This window comes from Eublepharis macularius, chromosome 17, assembly GCF_028583425.1.
Source record: "Eublepharis macularius isolate TG4126 chromosome 17, MPM_Emac_v1.0, whole genome shotgun sequence".
Taxonomy (NCBI): domain Eukaryota; kingdom Metazoa; phylum Chordata; class Lepidosauria; order Squamata; family Eublepharidae; genus Eublepharis; species Eublepharis macularius.
This window is the reverse complement of record NC_072806.1, coordinates 36,434,209-36,455,619: the sequence shown is the minus strand read 5'-3', so window position 1 is coordinate 36,455,619 and position 21,411 is coordinate 36,434,209. Positions and strand designations below refer to the sequence as shown.

The window sequence follows — 21,411 nt, the reverse complement described above, 5'->3', positions numbered from 1 at the left end:
AATTGGTTAGTCTTAAAGGTGCTACTGGACTCTTTTTGATTTTGCTACCACAGACTAACACGGCTAACTTCTCTGCATCTTCTTCTGGATAGTTGAGGGTAGTGTGTGAGACTTCTTCTGTCCTCCATTTTATCCTCAATATTTGTTTATTGATCGAAAATATTTATACCCCACAGTATCTCTACAAACACAATAACCCTGTGAGGTAAATCAAGATGGTTAGTCTGTAGCAGTAGAAAAGAGCAAGAGTCCAGTAGCACCTAGAAGACTAACGAAATTTGTGGTAGGGTAGGAGCTTTCGTGAATCGTGGCCCTTCTTCTGTCTGAAGAAGTGAGCTGTGGCTCACGGAAGTTCATACCCTGCCACAAATTTTGTTAGTCTTCTAGATGCTACTGGACTCCTGTGAGGTACGTTAGGCAGAAAGTGTGTGACTGGCTCAAGATCACCAAGTGAACTTCAGAGAGGAAATTTGGACCTGTGTTGCCCCTCTTCTAGCCCAACACTATATCAAGAGTGGAAAAACAATAGCTGGAGATACATATTCCCAACCTGCCCCCTGTTTGTGTTCTCTTCCTTGTGGGGTTTGCTGGGAGCAGCACCCTGGCTGCCATGGGATAACAGAATTTGTGTATGTGATAACAGGGTTTCTGCATGTGTGGTGGATTGGGGCTATGTGTATTTTTTTCTCTCTCCAACCTTTCCATAAAGCATACATTTTCTATAGGACTTCTGATCCCAAGTTGTTTTGATCACATCTGCCATGACGCAGGATATTCTGCAATAAGTTTAAAAGCAGCTATTGTGTTTGGTGCAGTTTGGGATTTTATGGTCTTTCTGATAAATACTAGAAGCTGAGATGCAAAGTTTCCAGAAACTTTGACCCATGAGGAAAATGAGTTTTCATTCCTTTTTTCAGAAAAAAAAACCTCCAGAAAATTCCCAGAGGGGAAGATTGAAATATATGTAATATTTCATATCGAACCTAAGCTTGTTTTGCTGTTTTAAGAACACACAATGCATAATTTATAACTTTGTGTATAAAATTTTAGTAATTGGCATATTTATAGAATTTAAATTATAACTGCCTGGCAGCGCCATCCTAAAAACCCTTTCTTGGGAGTAAGCCCCATTGAATACTTCCAAGTTGAGAAGTTTTGGATTTCTGAATTTTCTGTATGCAAAATTACAAATGTAACCAATACTAATGTGAGAAAGAGCTGCAGATGGCTATACCCTTTGCTATCTGAGCATATTTTACTCATTCCAGAAGGGGGAAAAAAAAGATAGGAGTCTCTTCTAATGCTCTCCCAAATTTCTCTAATTTTTCTCTTAGGTGGAATTCATTGACTTTTTTATGCTATACATATAAAATGTATATTATGCTATACATGTGTATAGCATAATATACATGTAAAATGTATAATATGTAAAAAAGCATTTCATTCATTCCAAGAGAGAAAAAATCATAGAAGTTTTTTCCTCAGACCCCCCCCCCTCGCCCTGCCTGCACACCTCTAACTACAGCCACAGAGATTCATTGGATTTGAGCCATAAAGCCATGAACTTGCTGAGTTGCTCATCATAAAGCCACTCTCTCTTATCTAACCATGTAAGTGGTTAGGAGTGTAAACTATGAACAGGAAACTCCCACGTTAAGATCTTGGCTCAGGCATACCCCAGCCACGGTATTTGTAATGTGGCTGGGATTATTGCTGCCAAAACTTTTTTTTAAAAGTATGCATATGGAAGCTGTACATGTCTGGAAAATCCATGCATTGCTCAGCTTTCAACTATATGAAGACCATGCATATTGAGTGCATTGTGGGTACTATGCGCTCCTGAAACGTGGTTGGCAGGTGCTTGGTATGTGTGTAGATATAGCATCTGAAGAGGGCGTATGGTCCTATGAATGCTGGTGAGGGCAAACCAAAGCATGGTTTTATTTTTACTCATTTATACGCTGCCTTTTTCTCCCCTGACCCTGACCTGGATAGCCCAGGTGAGCCTGATCTCATCAGATCTCAGAAGCTAAGCAGGGTTGGCCTTGGTTAGTAATTGGATGGGAGACCTCCAACAAAGACCAGGGCTGCAGAGGCAGGCAATGGTAAACTATCTCTGTTAGTCTCTCGCCATGAAAACCCCACCAGGGGTCACCATAAGTCAGCTATGACTTGAGGGCAGAATCCCCCCCCCCTCTAGTGAGGACCCAGGTCAGCATACATTTTCCTTTCCTCCATTTTTAAATCACAACTAACCCTTTAAGGCAAGTTAGGCTGAAAGGGTGTGACTACTCCAAGTTCACCCAGCGAGCTTCCATAGCAAAATGGGAAACAGGACCAGTTCCTAGTTCATTACTCCAATCATACTTTTTAGGTAGGAATTGCCAATGCGTTGGAAAGAATAAGGTGTATGCATCAGCCAACATGAAAGTATAACAGTGCAATTTTGTGCAGTTTAGCCCAGTCAAAATCCACTGAGATCAAGGCAAAGGTAGAACAGCATTAAGTGGCTTTTGTTCTGCTACTTTTGTTACTGCTCTTTGAAGGTTTTATGCTTAGGTTGATTTTTCTGGTTTTTAAACTATTTGTTGTGAGCTGCCCCTTTTTAGCTCAGCTTACAAGTACTTAGGTAAAATTAAAAAAATATCTCAGTAATCTCTTTTTTTTGGCTCTTCTCCCGATTAAGGTCATTCAGAAATAATTATTTCACACCTCAGGAAGCAAGAACAGAACCCTTCGAAGAGGGCTTTTGTGCCTTCAGATATCTGTATTTAACCATGATTAAGGAAAAATACACATTAACTTGTTTTGTAGAACTGATGTGTGACCCCTCCCACTCATACTCCTGTCTCATATCTCTTGTATTTATTTGGCCAGGTTGTACGGTAATGGCTGCCAGGCCCAGTTGCATGGTGAGGAACAAGCACAGACATGCGGAGTGCATCTCGCTTTCCTCTGTATCCCCTTCCCAACAATATTTCCTTTTTCTTTTCATTTATTAGCCCCCATATCCTTGCTTTTCCTTGCTTCCTTCTCCTTTCCACACACCGGTCAACCTGTGTATTATCTGCTCCCTATTTTCAGCTATCTTTATTATTTGCATCAATTTTACCCTGCCTTTCTCCCCAGTGGGGACTGAAAGTGGCATACATCATTCTTCTCTCCTGCATTTTATCCTCACAACAGCCCTGTGAGGTAGATTAGGCTGAGAATGTGTGACTCGCGGAGGTCACTCAACAAGCTTCCATGGGGGACTGTCTCCCAGATCCTAGTATGAAACTCTAACCACTATGCTGCACTGGCTTTTGTGGGGTGGTTGCTGTTTAATAGTAGCAAGAAGTCAGTCCTGGGTGAATCATGCAATTTGCCTGATGGTTGCTAGTGGGCATAGCCTCATGAGTCATCATTCAAAGGACGAAAGAACTCTTCACCCTTCCTCATGCCTTTTACTGACAGAAACCACAGCTTTGAAGACTGGCAATACTGTTATGGTTTCCTAGCAACATCCATTGATGGCATTTCTTAAAGCTATTTTGAGATTTTTTAAATTCTGCCTTTTTTTTAGATTTCAGGTTTTTCTGCAAACCTGGGACATTTTCAGATTTGTAGAGAGAGATCTCTTGTCTATGGCTCCTCTGTCCAGTTTTAAGTATCAGCAACTTGAGCGTGGAGGATAAAGGTCTTAGCTTCTTATATATCCCTGTTGGAAGAATATGGAATAAAGGACAGCAAGAACATCGTCATTAGGAGGGGTTTACCTCTGTAGTCTGTGCATACTTCTGGACACTTTCTGTCTATGCTGCTATAACTACTACTGTAGAGTTTATCTGAATGTTTATGCTATTGTACATGAATGTAATTTGAATGAATTTGATACTTTTCATGTTAAAAGTTTGCACTGCATATTGCACTGGCACTTTAAGAACTTTCAAAGTTTATTAACTGATTGGTGTTTTGTTTGGTTTCCGTGGGGGTTTCCCCTCTGTGCTGCTCAGCTTTCATTACGGAAACGGCCATTCTCTTTAACTCCATATTAATGTTTACAGGCTTCTATTATATTTATATTATGATTTACAGTAAACTTTTAAGTCAATAATGCTGGAAAAAGTGGAAGGCAATAGGAAAAGAGTAAGACCTAAGACGAGATGGCTGGACACGATCAAAGAAGGCACGTCCTCCAGTTTGCAAGATCTGAGCAAGTCTGTTAATGATAGAGCATTTTGGAGGTCTCTCGTTCATAGGATCACCATAGGTTGGTGGTGACTTGATGTCACATAACACACATGCAGACTTTAAGGACCAAAAAAATTGCAGAAACACGGTAATCCCTGACAGGTAGGGGTTGGCAAGTTGCAGCACATCAAAGTTACAAGCTGATGGGTAAGGGAAACAGTTGACCAAGAGAAACATCAAGTGTCCAAGGTTATTGCTAGCATGACAAAAGTCCACAGGTGGTGTGGGGCCAACCCAAGATCCACGTGTAGGAGGACATGGGGGTTTGAAGGAGAACAAATTGTTAGAAACTGTTATGAAAGACTTGTATCCCTGCTAGTCTATGTCTGTGTCCCACTGGTGGTACGTATAGCACAGGCTTTGACCATATTAGGTGTAAATGTGAACAGTTTGTTAAGCAGCTCTTGGTCTTTTACTGGAATGCAAGGGTCAGCCTTTTGAAAAGTTAAAACAGAAATAAGTAACAGCAACAATTAAAAACAAAACTTTCTTGGGAGATGCCTGATGTTAGAGAAGGTGGCTAGGAAAAGAGGCTTTGCTAGGCTTGCCCCCATTCCTACCTTTGCTGAGCAATGACACCGTAATATAAAAAGAAGTGTTTGGTGTCATGGAATATTTGCTTCCTCGTGGGGACAATGCTCCATTGTACAGTCTTTGCTGCTGAGATGCAGAGGCATCGGCCGTCGCACTGGAATGTCTGCGCAGGTGTTTCCTCTGTGCTTTTCTTTGCCATCTGTATGTACCTGCCACCTCCTTCCCTTCCTCGTGCTACTGGAGAGCTTTTTGCTGGCTTAAAAAAAAAGGTAATTACTCTACCTCAAAGGCTTATACTACTTTAGCAATATTGCAAGTACTGATTTTTTTTTAAAACAATGAAAAATGGATGAAATAAGAATGATTTGCAGATGCCCCCAAACACAATCAAACTGAAGCAAAAAATCTGTTCAGAAGCAACCTTTCGCTGTCAGTTCAGCAATGGGCCTCAAACCCCAGTTTAGTGCCTTGGTTAGCCTAGGGCTGGCTCAGCCTTCAGATGTTGACTTCCAAGGAGATGGTGCATGGTCTTGGGAAGGTGGAATCTCTGTAAGGGAAGGGAAGACCTTGGGACCCTCCTGGTCTGGGAACTGGATCTGACCTGCCAGGTGCACAGCCAGAAAGAGGATTTAAATTTCAGCCTTTTACATCTAAACCCCAGGGTTTTTTTTCAGCTGGAATGTGGTGGAACGGAGTTCCGGCACCTCTTGTAAATGGTCACATGGCTGGTGGCCCCGCCCCTGGATCTCCAGACAGAGGGGAGTTTAGATTGCCCTCCGCGCAGCGTGGAGGACAATCTAAACTCCCCTCTGTCTGGAGATCCGGGGGCGGGGCCACCAGCCATGTGACCACTTTCACTGAGGGCTATTTAAACTTTTAAAAACTCCCCCCTTGTTCCAGCTGACCCAAAGTGATGTCATTGTGCGGTTCTGAGCTCCACCACTGAGTTCCACCCCCTCTTTTCCCAGAAAAAAAGCCCTGCTAAACCCTATGCTCCTTGTCCATCCCATGATTAAATGGTGTGTCTCTTCCTACACCCGGGATATTTCTGTGCCCCACTGAACCCAACATTCTTGCTCTGGGTTTTGTCAGTAAGAAGTGATTATTGCTAAAACCCCAAACGAGAATGTGGGGTTCAGTTTAGCCAATAGCTGCATGCAGGATTACCGTCTGCCGCTGATGATGTCACCTCTGCAATAACTTGCAAAAGAGATACTGCACAGGCCTTCTTAACTGTGATGTAAGCCTCCTGTGACTGAACACACCAGTGTAGGGTTTCTGATTCTTGGCTAGTCTAGGCATTTTCTTCTGGGGGATTTATAATTTTTTTTAAAGGAGAAGGGAGCATCTGGGGGAATATTCCTAGCTGGTACTTGCTTGGCCCTGTAGCTCTTGATGTGATATCGCACTGAATTCAGCATGACTTTAAAGGCTGTCTTGGAAGCAGTGCCCTAATGAGAGATTCGCGTGTTTGGATTGGAACAAGGGGAAAATGTGGCCAAATCCTGACTGGGGCTTGCAGACCAGTAGAACTGCCACCTATTCTCAGCGTTACCTACCTCCACAGTTTGTGAGGTTCAAATGGGATTACAACCCTGTCTGTCTGTCTCTCATTTGACATGGGAACCTTTGGCCATAGGGTGAAGATTTCCAAATTGTTTCCTCCTCCCCACAATTCCTTGTAAGTCCCCAATTTGCATTAAACAATTTTAAGCAGGAAAGACCTGACTCCTGCATGTGTGTTTCTAATCTGAACAAATATGATGAGCTATTTGGATCTCTTGGGCTTTGGTGACATTCAGTGATTTTTCAAACTGTGTTCCTTCGACTCCTCATTGGGAGCTCTTCTAGTGGCAAGATCCTGTGGTATGGTCTGAAAACACATGGTGCGGCAGCGTTTCCGAAGCCCAGCAGATTTGAGTCTTGGTCTAGATCTGTACATGGGAGACTGCTTGGAAGTCCTTATGAATGAGATCTTACGTTCCATGATAGAAGAAAAAATATAATTAATGGTAGCCAGCACAGCCACCACCATTGAGTTCTCCCTTCCCTACCACAGTGACCCACAATGACTCACAGGACAGGGGTGACTGTGCTCTATGCCCCCTGTTGTAGGGCTCATTCAGTGAGACAGTGCGGCCAACTGTCTTAACTAGCACCACATACTAGTGCTTCAGGACACCTTAGAATGCTTCTGGGAGTCTCCTGTGACATGCCATGGAGGGTACAAAATCTGAAAAACTGCTATAATAAGCATCCTTCCCCATTTCCCCTTGACTTTGATATATATAAACTTTCAAGACAGTTTCCACAGCTTGGCTACTCTTTCTAGGGATATGCACATCTGCTGTTGAGTTTGGCCTGCAAGAAGGCAGCTCTCTAGCCCTGAATCCATGTCATTGCTGATTTTTATCTGTCCCATCAGTTTAAGACCTGCATAATTGGTTTTAAAGGTATTTGCATGAGTGCTTGCCCAGTGGCAATTATCCTGCTGTCAAAATACGCTAGAATTGTTGTATGGCCGGGCAGAGCATTGTGAGACCTGTAATCTAGGGCTGTGTGATGAATGTTTAGCCATGGGTATTAAACTGCTGAAAGAGGGAAGTAAATAAAAGTACTTGTTAACCATTTCTGATTAGTTGGAGAGACTGTTGACGTCTGTGGGCCTCAGTCCTCGATGTCTTTGCTGAAGACCCAATTGTGGGAGTTCACAATCCCAGCTGTACCACGATGTGATGTGATTCAAATTTGCTGTGTGCGTTCTTTACTTAGGAAGGTTGGGTGAACAGTTTAGACACATTCTTTGAGCATTTTGTTGATAAAGATTTTAATTGTTGATAAAGGTGAGACGGGTGGAAACTTGGGTTGCCTTTGAACCTTTCTTACGGGGGATAATTGCTGTCTCAGGTTTTGCAAGCAATATGGAGGTGACTCAGATCTTTGTGAAATGATCTTCAGGTCTAAGGTCTCGTATGTGACCCAGAAGCCAACAGGCTTTGTTGTGTTTTCAGAATTATAATGTGTCTTGTTGTTAATGTGGTAGCATGTGGCTTTTGTGTTTAGAGTTTTCTTTGGACCAGCAAGATTAGGGTCCAGTAGCACCTTAAAGATCAACTAGATTTCCTAGGTATGAGCTTTTGAGAGTCAAAGCTCAGAGACTTTGACTTTCAGAAGCTCATATACTGGAAATCTAGTTGGTCTTTAAGGTGCTACTGGACCCTAATCTTGCTCTTCTCCTACAGACCAACACCTGAAACTATTTTCTTGAACCACTGATGGTGACTTGCAATTTCGATCAAGAATAAATAAATTTGAAGACATCCATCTAACTGCTGTTTTCCCCTCAGGGTGGAAACTTTGTAGTCCCAGTATTTAAAAAGGGCTGCAGATCCATCCCCCCAAATAATCGATAAACTAGCCTGCTGGACATAGCCTCCAAGTTGTACAACAAATTTTTACTGGACAATAAAATTTTGCTTCACAAATTGGCGGACTGGGAGACCTCCAATAATGTAACCCATTCCGAATTCTCTTTTAAAAGAGAATTCCAGCTTTGCCTCATGGCGCACCAGCGGCATTCGTGCGGGCTGAACTTGGGTTACCTTCTATCAGAGCCTGTTTGCACTTGGCCTTATTTCGATTCTGGAGAAAGCAAAGGAAGCTTTCCACGAGCCCGATCTTAAGGCAGAGCAACGCATTGCTGCATTCAGATGCCGTTTGCGCAGCTGGCTTTAACAACATCCTCCATCTTTATTCTCTGGTGCGTGACTTTCAGGTGCATGTTATTCCCTGGTGGATGACTTGCCTGGTCTTAATGTAGGGGACTTGATATTTAAGACAGATGCTGTGTTGGACAGAAATACAATTTTCTGTTCCTAATTTTCTCCCTGGTTCAAGTTGTTCAAGAGGGTCTATGGCAGAGCCTCTTATCTGACCAAAATCACCCTTTCTAGTCTTAGAATGGCTCTAACTTCTCTGAGGTTTCAAACCATGCCCTCGGCCATTCTAGGCTGATATCGAGTGCTGCTTGTTTTTATATTTGTGGAACTTCAGCCCTTTGTATACAGAGCCCAGAAATAAATTTCTTGGGGGAATCTTAAAAAGCATTGATCCCTCTCCTGTGGCAGGAAAACGAACCCTCCCTCTTTTTGACTTGGATTTGTGCATCTCTTATAGAGAGCTCAGTTTGCCCTGGCAGCTAACAAAATCTGGGCTCGGGCTGTGAGACTCCTTCACCTGTGTATAATGGAGGTGCTAATGTGTTTCCATGTACTTTTGTGTATTTTTAACATTATAGTTTTATTGTTCATGTTTTAGTTCGTGTTTTATTTGCTTGGTTGTGATGGCCATTGGCCGCATACAATAAACATTCTGATTTGGACTCTATCAAGAATAGAGAATAAGGTTGAAGATATTAATGGATGTGGCCGAATATTAGGCAGTACTGGTGTGACTCTGCTTCATCTGGGGATAGTTTTCATCCACCAAAAAGGAAGTGGGGTGGTCTTAAGCAGGGCTTTTTTTCTGGGGAAAGAGGTGGCGGAACTTAGTGGGTTGCCAGCACATGGCAACTCTTGGTGGGAGATAGTGCCCATGGTACCACATGTGCATGCGCAAAGTGCGTGCATGCTCCCAGGACCGCACAATGACGTCACTTTGGATAAGCTGGAACAAGGGGGGAGTTTTTAAAAGTTTAAATAGCCCTCTGCGAAAATGGTCATATGGCTGGTGGCCCCACCCCCTGATCTCCAGACAGAGGGGAGTTTAGATTGCCCTCCGCGCCGCTCAGCGGTGCGGAGGGCAATCTCAACTCCCCTCTGTCTGGAGATCAGGGGGCGGGGCCACCAGCCATGTGACCATTTTCAAGAGGTGCCAGAAGTCCTTTCCACTGCGTTCCGGCTGAAAAAAAGCCCTGGTCTTAAGACAGGCATCCCACTCTACTTTGGGCTCTGAACTGGGGGCATGCTAAAGATTACAGCATCTTCATCAGTGCTCCCAAACGTTGTTGATCCTGTGGGCACTTTAGAATCTTGCAGACAGGGAGCGGACACGATCATAAAATAGCCGCCAAGGGTCCTGGGAAGATGTTGAGATGCTGCAAGCCAAACATCCTCTTGTGTTGGAGGCAGCTGTTTCTGAATGGGTGGTCCCTGAAGAAATGCACATGCGATGCCTTCTGGATTCTTCAGAAGTGCCTCTTGCTTCAGTGAGGTGGAAGAAAGCTTTGAGGAAGACTTAAATGAGTGCCAGGAGGGGACCATGTTGGCAATCACCGTGACTAGAGAAAACGCAAGATGTGTTTTTTTTCTCTCTGTCTACAGCTAAGCTGCCCTCCCCCTCGGAGGGGTTACTTGCCTCATTGCAGGGCTGTAGCCCCTTCTTCCGATGTTCCGTGGTCTATACCTGCGGCATTGGGGGGAAAGTTCCCTGCAGCTGACATGTGGTTACGTGGTAGGTGAGTCAAGTTGGAAGGACCCTGTCATGATCTGGCTGTGTCAGGAAGGCCTAGCAAGGCCTCAGAAGCCTGTTAGCAGTGGGAGTAGGCCTGCCTACAATTCCCAGGAGCCCCTGGGCCGTTTTGGCGCCCTTTTTGGCCAATCTGAACACAGGGGGGCTAGTGCTATATAAGCCTGAGAGGAAAAACGCCTGTGTTCTTCCTCGCAGGGAGCAGGCCAGAGGAGGTTTCTGCTAGGGGGAGAGGCCCTCATCCAGTAGGGTGAGAAGACAGGCCTGGCAGACAGAGGGACTGGGAGTTCAGTCGCGCTAGGGCCTTTTGTTTATTTTGCTTTCACACATCTATTGTTGCTAAGGCACCTTGCTTCTTGTTTGCTTGTTTGTTTGTTATTAACTGACCTCCTTGTAAATAAACTTGTTTGTTGTTACTCTGCTGGGTCCTCACGCCTGTTTACTGGCCAAGCTACGGAAGGGTTGGGAGGGTACTCTGGGCCTTCCCCAGGGACCCTACCTCCCAGAGTGGTGGCAGCGTAAGGTGGCTCACCCCACCTGAGGCATGACAGACCCTGACCCAACTTGTGCAAAAAAAGTCTTGTCAGTTGAGCAGGCCTTAAAAAGGCCTTTGTCAGCCTCTGGGCTCACACTGCTGTGAGTTGGTGGGTGGAGCTCTTTGGATTTTGTTCAGTCATTCCATGCATTTTGTTGGTGCCATTGTAAACACAGCCACCTTCCGTGTATCCTCACCTTCCTGCAATGCACAAGCTCAAGTGTTTGATCAGTAAACTCATAATGGCATTCTGGGTAAGGGAGCGGAGTTGCAGTGGTAGGCGGGAGAGCGCAGTGTGTGTATGTCCGAGAACTTTTAAACTCCAAGAAAAGCTGAATTCTGAGACCTTAAATGAGGTCAGTTTGTATTGTTTCTTAATTTGGCATTATTTATATTGGGTTGGTGAACAACCCCTGCTCACAAATGCTGGAAATCTTGTCCATATACCAGTTTGGTATAGTGGCTAGACTGCCAGATCCCAGAGACCATGGTTCGAATCCCTCCTGTGCCATAGAATCTTGCCTGGGCCAGCCACAATGAGTCTCTCTACATGAGACATCTTACATGAGGATGCTCAAGTGTAGGGAGACGCAATGTTAGCTAGGAAGCGTAGTTTAAAAAGAACCGAAGATTGCCCCTCAAAGGGTTTGTTCATTTCAACTTTGCTTCCCCAAAGGCTTTGTCAATTTCACCTCCCCTTTCCAGAGGCCAAGATGCAATTAACAAACCCTTTGAGGAAGCAGGCTTTGCCATGAACTTTCACATGCCTGTCTAAAATCATAAGAACTATGAACTTGCTTTTTAAGAAAGTTAATAGAAGCTGAGATTCTCAGGAAGCAGGATTCAGTGTCCGTTCAGTGGGGTTTTTTTGGAACTTCCAACACCCTACCTTGCTTGATGTAGAATTCTGGAAAGGAAATGGTGGCCTGACTTCTCTGCCGGTTCAGCTCTTTCCTTCCCTAACCCTGTAGACAAAATCCGTAGGTGAGTCAAGAACTGCAGCAAGTGGCTGCAGGTGTTTCCTGAAACATTGCTGCCCACACAGTTGTGTTTTGCTTTATGCATCACTTTATTCTTCTAGAGTGCCGTGAGGCTGGCAGTGGACCGGCTTCTCCACCTTGCTGTCTGCAGACTTCAGACTGTAATGTCTCCTTATTAGTCACTGGTTTTATTGCCCCCCCGCCCCCCCGTTTTATTTTCCCAGTGCTTGAAATCCCAAGACTGAAATCTCTGTTATTAACAAGCTGCTATGGATAATTCGTATAAAGTTGTGTACGTAGCTTGAGGTGGAATAAAAGATGCCCTGCATTGCAAATGGGGGTGGGGGGTGGGGGGGGGGTGAGAAGATTGGCGGCTGGAATTGCGGTGGGATGGAGCTGGTTTTTGACAGAGCTGAGCTGTTACAGGAGGAGCCTGTTGGCACTTGCTGTGGCTCACCCATAGATTGCCTTTGTAGGGTTAGGCAAAGAGGGAACACCGTAGCTGGATACAACTCTAGGCTTTCAGGTAACTTAACAGAAATATGTTTCCCTTCATGGCTGCTCCCATGCTGTCTCTTTGCTGTTGGTGTCCATCAAATGTGGAGGATGTTCCTAGTTTGAGCGGCCATCTTGCAAAAGCCTTCCATTCCCTGTGTGAATTATTGCTCTTCTGGCTCGACTTCCACCTGCACCTAATCCTTCTCTCTGTCTTGCCTTTTTTCAGTTCAGTCTGGCAGTGGATTACTACTCAGATAACCAGGCTTACAAGAGGTCAGTTTCTGTGAGTACTTCCTGAATGATCAGCTGCTGCTGTCAAGATTGTGTGTACTCAGCATGTGGTTTTTAAACAGAAATTCTGCACTTGGGCAGATCCGAATTCTGTGACCTGACGAACTGAACTGGTCTGCGGGGACAGATCGTGCAAAATAAGAAATCCCGTAAATTGTTTCCATTTGTCTAAATTTGGGCAGGTCCCAGAATTCTGCCTGCTTTGGTGCAGAGTAGGATGATGGGCTGACCTGGGTTCAAATCTCCAAGCAGACGCTTGGCTCACTGGCAGTGCAGTCCAAAACTGAGTTAACGTTCTTCTAAGTCGACGTTCCTGGGATGATGTGACTCTGGTCTTAGGCCAGCCGTCCACTCCCTCAGTGTCTCTACATGAGACATCTGACTCGTGAACAACACGTTGCCGGGGATGCAATGGTAGCTGGGAAGGGTAGTTTAAATAGACAGAGCCGGTGGCAGGGCAGAGGCTTTGCTGTACACTGGAGCTGTGTGAAGGGGCTGTGAAAGGCCAGAAGGGAAACTTCAGCCCATTTTAACTTCTCTAGGTCCAAGGCTGGCTCTAGAAGGCAGCTTCAGCTCATTTCCATTCCTTGTGGCCCTCTGATTGGGATCCTACACAGTTTTAGACTGGAGAGGTGAAATTGACAGAGCCTTCCGAGAGGTGAAGATGCAATTAACAAACCCTCTGAGGAGTGATCGCCGCAGGCTCTGTGTTTTTAAACTATGCTTCCCGCCTAAAATTGTGTCTCCCTACACTTCATGAACACCCGCCAAGGCGTCTTGTGTAGAGACGCTCTCAGTCTAATTTACCTACCTTGTTGGGAGGTTAAAATACAGGAATAGTAATTCCATGTATGCTACCCTGTGTTTCTTGGAGGAAAGGCAAGATTAAAAACTTGAGTATGGAGCCAGTTTCACCCAGAATGAATGGTACAGGGGTCACTAGGCCAGTGGTCTTCCTCAGTTGTGTACTTGTATTCCAAATCACAGTTGTTTGTCTGCCACAGTCTTGTGTTGCAGTTTAGTATTGGGTACAGAAATAAGTACCTTAGAATATCTGCTTTAATTAAAAAAAGTTTCTAGTCCTCTAGGCTGCAAAATATAAGGTTAGCACATGATGAGGTGAGGTCTTCCAGGAACTGCAAAATGCTGAGCCCTGTTGCATAACTTCTTGCCTATGTATAAAAACTGAGAGAGAAATATTCTTGGAAAGAAGATTGATTATCATTAAATTTATGCAGAAATATCTTCTCTATGTACTCACCCGCTTCTCGCACACTAGATATGACTTCTGTAGTAGTACAGGTTTTAACTAGCCATGTTTGCATGTTGCAGTGAATGCATGTACAATCTTGTGTCCAGTGTACCTTTTATTTTTCTGTACATGTGTGTTGAGTAATTCTCAGCCGTATTCAACACATTTGAATCCTGTGTTAGAGGTCTGTCTCGGAAGATGGTGCTAGGGGATTCCTGGTCTGCCCTTTGGCTATTGGCCTTTGAGGTTCCAAAAGGTTCAATCCTGTCTCCCATGCTATTTAATGCCTGTATGAAGTCACCGGGAGAGGACATCCGGAAGTATGGGCTGCAATGACACCAATAGGGACACGGTACACAGCTCTCCTTTTCCACCTAATTCCATGTTGGCGTTTTGAACTGATGCTTGGAATCAGTAATGGGCTAGATGAGGGCGAAAAAGCTGAAACTGAATCCTGAGAAAGCAGAGGGCTCTCTGGTTTAGCAGAAAGGCAGGCCAGGAACTTGAGATCTCTCCTGTCTTGGAAGGGGTTCCTTTGAAAAGCCAGGTTCACAGCTTGAGAGTGATGCTGAATCCAGCAGTCACCTTAGGAAAACAGGTGGCTGCCGTGGTTTCAAGTGCTTTCACCTGGCTTCAGTCAGTGTGTCAGCTGCACCCGTTCCTGGCTCAGTCAGATCTAGCCACAGTGCCTTAGTTGCTTCCAGACTGGACTGTTTGGAAGCTGCAGCTAGTTAGTACAGAATGTTGTGACTAAACTGCTGGTTGGGGCCAGCTATTGGGAGCATGTGACCCCATTACAGCAATTATACTGGCTACCAATCTTTAAAGCCATACACAGCTTGGAACTGGGGGATCTGGAGGACCAACTTCTTCCATATGTTCCGACCCAGGAATTAAGAGCACAGAGCGAGGCTCTTCTGACTGTCCATCAGTTAAAGAAGCTGATCTGGTGCGTACAAGAGAGAGGACCTTTTTACTGGCAGCCCCACATTTATGGGACAGCATCCCGAGGGAGTTAAGCCTGGTCTCCTCACTTCAGGAGGCAGCTGAAGTTTTTATTTAGGATTATTTAGATTGCTTTTCATTTCTGTTTTTTATTGGCAGTCTTAAACAGTGCTTTTAACCCTTCTTTTATTCATTTTATGATTTTATTTTATTGTAAGCCACCTTGAATTTCTGCAAGGTAGAAAGGCAGCTACTAAAGGCTTTAAATAAAGATGCGGCTGAATATATCATTGAAATCACATGTTTATCTGGGTGCTGATCCCAGTTTAATTTGTAAAGTGAATGTGCGTTGGTTATTTCTTATAGACATACACACATACATGCAGGATTTAAGTATGTTCACTGTAATGTGTGAACAGGGCTTATGAGTAGATAACGCGTGACAATTTCCGATCAGCCTGTTTTACTGCGGCTTTTCTGAATGGCTGGAAACCATCTTGTTTTTCTCCTTCATGTTGATATAATGTTTTTCTTAATGGCTGCAAGCATTGGTGTTAATGCGAACTCTTAATACATATTTCTCTCCCCCCCCCTCACTCTAGTGGTGCAAACCTACATTGGCAGCATGATGGGTGAACATGTGCCGGAAGACAAGTCCTTGGATCTGAATGCGCACTCTCGCTTCATCATTGGCTCGGTGTCAGAGGACAACTCCGAGGACGAGACAAGCTCATTGGTGAAGATTGACCTGCTGGAGGACAAAGAGCAGTCACTGTCACCGGCCTCAGTCAGTTCGGACTCTCTTTCTGACCTGGCTCCCTCCAGTGTCCCAGATGGGCTGGCTATTCATATGAGGTATCAATCCTGAACCCAGATCTTTCGGGTCTGGAGCTCTTCTCTCTCTGTTCCTCCTAATCCAAAGGGCCTTATGAGGTCAACGAATACTAACTAGTGGGGGTGTCGCATGAGTGGGAAAGAGGCCCAGTGGCTCCTATTCTCAGCCGAGCAGTTGCTATTTCTACCATGGTCTGAAAATCTTTTATTTATTTCAATGATCAGTGTCCCCTAGAGGCACTTGAGGCAGCTTACACACAGTTGGCAGTATTAAAATTGCAGTTCAAATCAACGTCAAGGCTGTCCTCTGAGACCCAGAATGAACAAGTGTCTGCTGTCAGTGCAAGAAATTTAGCACACGGCACTGTGTGTGTGTGTGTGTGTGTGTAGAAAAAACATGTCTTGCATGGATACTTGCTTTATTTTGAGAAGCGATGGCGTACAAAGTGTAGGATTCTGGCAAGTTCACATGGGAGCTGGAGATCCTTCACTCTGACCTTTATGGGTGGAGTTAAGCTGCTGGTCTTGGGAAGTCATGGTGATTCAGGGTTTCTTGTTGTACTGGGAAGGTACAAATGGTTGGGGATGGCGAAGCTTAGAAGAAGCATCTATAGGAATGTCAAATCAAGCTCAAAAGAAGATCAGAAGGTGCTTTAGCTGCTGTCTTTTGGTCTGCCTCTTTCTTGGGTGAATATAATGAATGTTACAGTCAACATATTATACATTTACGAATTTCTTTTCATCTAAAAAAAAGCTCTGTATGTGTGGGATATCAACATTGTTTTTCCTACTGCTTGGTGGAATGGCTTTGCCTTCCTGGTTTCTCTGGAAGGTAGAAGCATTTAGACAGCCGTGGACCCAGCCTCAGGACCCCTGCAGAGTGGAAAAGGACAATCTGTAGATGCTAGATCAGCAAGTGTTTCTTCCCCTGTTTATTGTCGTGTTCTTCATGCACATGGGAACTGTGCATGTGTACTTGCATATGCAGCTCCCATATGTGCCCGCACAGAAGAATACGACAATGAACAACAGTTACGGGGTAGGCGCAACCCTGTTTTTTAAAAGATGTGTCTTCAACTGCACATTTCTGTTTGCAGCAATTGAGTGGTTGAGGATATGTGATAACAGCCCAATTAGCAAGATTAAAACAGATTAAAACACACAAAATCACCAATATAAAAGTGTCAGACTATGGAATCCCAGTTATCTAGAGTTCGTCTCCCCCTTCTGCAAGAAGCACAAGGTTTCTTGGTTTCAAAAGGTTTATTGGAAGATTATGCTCAGGATACAGGTGTCCACAATCCAAAGACTTCCGGTCCTTGGCTGAACGAAAGCTTTGTTGAGAATGACACATGAAATGAAAGTAACAACACTTCAAACACCCATTCCCAGCCTCCCCCCTTAGTCCTGTCTGTGAAGGCATGGGAAGACAGGGATGTCAAGGTCTTCGGCTGGAACGGGCTGATGAGAACTCTTCGCTCCCATGGATATATGCGGCCTGGGCACCACCTGGGCCGAGAGGGAGGAAAATTAAACAACTACAGATTATAGCAAAGTAAAATGGCGTAACTCTGGCTAGAGAACTGACAAGCAAACTGACACTCTGACAAGAGTTAAACCAAACAGGATTGACAAACTCAGCATTCTTCGACATTGCCTACTATTTGATCCTTTTTTCTGGCCATGCTGGGGGTTGAATCTGAGACATTTTGCAAAGCAGATATTGTACCCCTGACCCATGGCCCCTTCTCAGCCGCTGTGAGTCAGACCGTTGGCTTCTTAAGATCAGTACCCCAGGCTGGCTATGCCTCTCCAAGGTGTCAGGCAGAGGTCTTTCATATCACCTTCTATCAGATTGTAGTAATTGGAGAGGCCAGGAATTGAACTTGGGGCCTTCAGCATCCAAAGCAGGTGCTCTGCCCCTGAGCCAAAAAAGAGAGCTGCAGAAGGAACCTCCTCCAACTCAAGTCCCCCAGATTCAGAAGTGGTGCATTTAGGTGCAAGGGCGAAGTTGTAGGGTGTGGCTTTCACCAAGATTCCTCAAGTCCTTTGCACTGGTGTGCATAACTCAGCTCCTCCCTCCCCTCTTCCGTGTGCAACCAGCCTCTTTTTCTTCTTTCTCCAGTGGCTTTCAGTGCCCATCAAGGCTCACCCCACGTGCTACCTTTGCAAGCACATCCCAGCCCAGGCAAGTCCAAGCAAAGGCCCCGTGCAGTGACCTGGGGCAGTTTGTGCTAATTGCTGGGAAATGCTGGGAAGGGCAGAGGAGGAAGAGGCTGAGGGATGAGAAGGCAAGGGAAACAGCACAGAAGGTGGCCGTTGAGATGGGCACCTAAGGGGAAGAGGGAGCAGCGGTGGGGCCTCCCCCCTAGTACCATAGTGAGGAAAGTGGCAGGAGGTGGGGAACTTTCATGTCGCCCTGCGCTTTGGAGAGCAGCTCCCCAGTGCAGCCCTGTGCACAGAGACTCCCTACCCTTCTCCTGAAGTTTGGCTCTTTGTGGTGTGTTTCAGAGATGGGCCTACCTCCAAAGTTTGCTGTGATGTCAGAGACCAGGCCCCTCCCCTCTGTAATCAGTGTTGTTGAGGATACGTTTGAGGCTGGCTGTGAGCATTCCGTATCTCCCTGGCCATCTCCTATATACCCTGCTGGATGCTCTGTCCTGATGGAGCAATGCAATTCAGGTGTTTTTAGAAGATTAGCCGTAAAAGGCGGGGGCCCAGGCTGAGAGATGCAAAGCGGACAAGATCGCTTCTTCTCAGCATTCTTTTCGGTTTGATTGTGACCAAGAAACAGAAACGGAGGTTGATTTATATGCAGAAATAATCATGGTTGGATCTTATGGGCTCTCTAAGGGCAAGGAGCGAGTCCACAAACACATCCATATACTTTCTGATGCAAGTGTTTGGGTGCCATGCATTCTTGGAAAGGGAAAAGTCTTCATGGGCCACGTGCCATAGTCTTGCGGTACAGGCCCTGGGTGCATTTCTTCAGGTGTGTGTTATGTGCCATCCAGCTGCCTCCAACTTATGGCGACCCTAATAATGAAAGATCTCCCAAACTTCCTATCATTAACAGACTTGCTTAGATCTTACAAACTGGAGGATGTGGCTTCTTTCATTGAGTCAAGCCATCTCATTCTAGGAATTTTTTTCCTACTGCCTTCCACTTTTCCTAGCATTATTGACTTTTCCAGAGATTGTCTTCTCATGACCAGAGTACAGTAGGCTCAGTTTTGTCGTTCAGCCTTGATGTGATCTAGAACCCACTTATTTATTTTTTTGGCCACCCATGGTATCTGCAAATCCTAGAGCAGTTTTCTTCCTGTCAACTTTCTTCACTGTCCAGCTTTCACATAGTAACGAGGAATGCCATTGTTTGGATTATCTTGATCTTGGTCCCCAGAGAGACATCTTTATCTTTAAGGATCTCTAGCTCCCTCACAGCTGCTCTTCCAAGTCTCAATCTTCTTCTGGTTTCTTCATTGCAGTCTCACTTTTGGTTGATAATTGAGCCAAGGAATAGAAAATCTTGAACTATTTCAACTTCCTCATTGTCAACTTGTATTAATTCCTCAATAGTCATTACTTTTGTCTTCTTGATGTTCAGCTGTAATTCTGCTTTGGTGCTTTCTCTTTTAACCTTCATCAGTAGTCATTTCAAGTCTTCACTATTTTCTGCCAGTAACATGGTGCCATCTGCATATCTCAAATTGTTAATGTTCATTCCACCAGTTTTCACTCCACCGTCTTCTAGATCTAATCCACCTTTCCTTATGATATACTCTGCATAGAGGTTGAACAGGTAGGGAGATAATATGCATCTTTGTCTGACACCCTTGCCAATTGGAAACCATTCTGTTTCCCCATATTCTGTCCGAACAGTAGCGTCTTGTCCAGAGTACAGGTTGTGCATCAAAACAATCAGATATTATGGCACCCTCATTTTTTTTAACACTATCCGTAGCTTTTCATGATCCACAAAGTCAAATGCTTTGCTGTAATCTATAAAACATTTCTTCCAAAATTCTCTGTTATGTTCCATTAGCCATCGTAAATTTGCAATGTGAACTATACTTCTTCCTTTTCTAAATCCAGCTTGATCATCTGGCATTTCTCGTTCCGTATATGGTAAGAATCTTTGCTGTAGAATTTTGAGCATCACTTTGCTTGCATGGGAAATTAACGCAATAATCTGATAGTTGCTGCACTCTTTGGCATCCCATTTTTTGGAATTAGAATGCAGACTGTATGTTTCCAGTTTGTGGGCCATTGTTTTCCATATTTGTTGACAGATTCTTGTTAAGATTTTGAAATAGCTCTATTGGCATTCTGTCTACTCTGTAGCTTGAAATAGCTCTATTGGTATTCCATCTACACCAGCTGTTTTTCTCAATTGCTTTGAGTGTAGCTTTTACTTCAGTTTCTAAGATTTCTGGTTCTTCATCAAAAGATTCTTCATCGAAGGTATCTGTCATCCTTCTGTCTCTTCTGTCATCCATCTCTTCTGCATAGTTCTTCAGTGTATCGTTTCTATCTTTCCTTTATTTTGTCCTGATCAGATACTGTATTTCCATGTTGGTCTTTCAGCATCCCGAGCCATGGCTTGTATTTCCTTTTGATTTTCTGGATCTTGTGGAACATCTCTCTTCTCTTTCTTTTTCGTTGTCTTCTATTTATTTGCATTGATTATTATAATAGATTTCTTTGTCTCTGTGTGCAAGGCACTGAAATGCTACCTTTAGAACTCTGACTCTATTTCTGTCACCTTTTGCTTTTGTTTCTTGTCTGTCTTTAGCAATTTTAAGAGTTTCCTCCGTCATCTCTTTAGGCTTCAACTTTCTTTTGGCTACAGGAATAGTCTTTCCACGTTCTTCCTTGATATCTCTGGTTTCAGCCCATAGTTCTTCTGGTTCACAATCCATTAAACTTAACATTGTAAATCTGTTCTTTATATGGTCTTTAAATTATTCAGGAATATTATTCAGATTGTATTTTGGCACTTCTTCCTGGACACACACCTTAATGTGGTACGGGAGTTTGAGTGTGTCAGTGAAGCTGAGGGCAACACCGTCAGGAGCACAGGCTTGGTCAAGAGTCTAAACCTGAAGAGTCACTCAAGGTGGGATGGTCAGAGCTGAGACACCAGATGGAGATGCATCCAGCCCCTTCAGGAATCAATGGTCACATCAGCAGAATATAATCGACCATTCCAATGGGGATGGAAGCAGAGGAATTCTTGAAGGCTAGCTACTGGGCAGCAGCAGAAGTGGAAGATAACACTGGCGGAGGATCCTTCACAGATCGGCAGTGTCACCTCAGCTAACCCTAGTTAGTACTGTGTGGAAGAAGGCAATGGTAAACCACCTCTGCTAATCTCTTACCTTGAAAACCCTATGATGAGACAATCCAAAATGAAAGACAATACAGTGTTGGAAGACAGGACCCTCAGGTTGGATGGCACTCACTTGGCTACTGGGGAAGAGCAGAGGACAAGTATGAGTAGGGCTATTCTTAATGATGGGGCTGGATTAAAGCTGAAAGGATGTCCAGTTGTGGATATGAATAGATGCACAAAGAATGTCCAAAGTTGTGCGACACGCATAATAGGAGCATGAAATGTGAGAAGTGTGAAGCCAGGTAAGATAGAAATTGTAAAACACGAAATGGAATGTTTAAACATCGCAATCCTGGGTGTTAGTGAGCTAATGTGGATTGGCTTAGGACATTTTCATTGAGAAAACCACAAAGTGTTTTACTGTGGAAATGACAGACTCAAAAGAAATGGTGTTGCTCTAATAGTGAGGTGAGACATAGCACATGCAGTCAAGAGCTACAATGCGAAG

The 21,411-nt window shown here is 44.4% G+C and overlaps 1 protein-coding gene across 2 annotated transcripts in view; it reads left to right on the top strand.

The window, feature by feature from the left end:
* Nucleotides 1–21,411, top strand: part of ACACA (acetyl-CoA carboxylase alpha) — a 297,390-nt gene that overhangs the window by 1,819 nt on the left and 274,160 nt on the right. The window contains exons 2-3 of one of the 2 annotated variants that reach the window (XM_055001998.1): nt 12,473–12,519; nt 15,337–15,589. In XM_055001998.1, the coding sequence (XP_054857973.1) occupies nt 15,360–15,589 (230 nt within the window). In that variant the 5' untranslated portion in view covers nt 12,473–12,519; nt 15,337–15,359. Of the gene's footprint in view, nt 1–12,472; nt 12,520–15,336; nt 15,590–21,411 lie in introns of those variants that run through there. The other variant, XM_055001997.1, reaches the window with a different exon arrangement.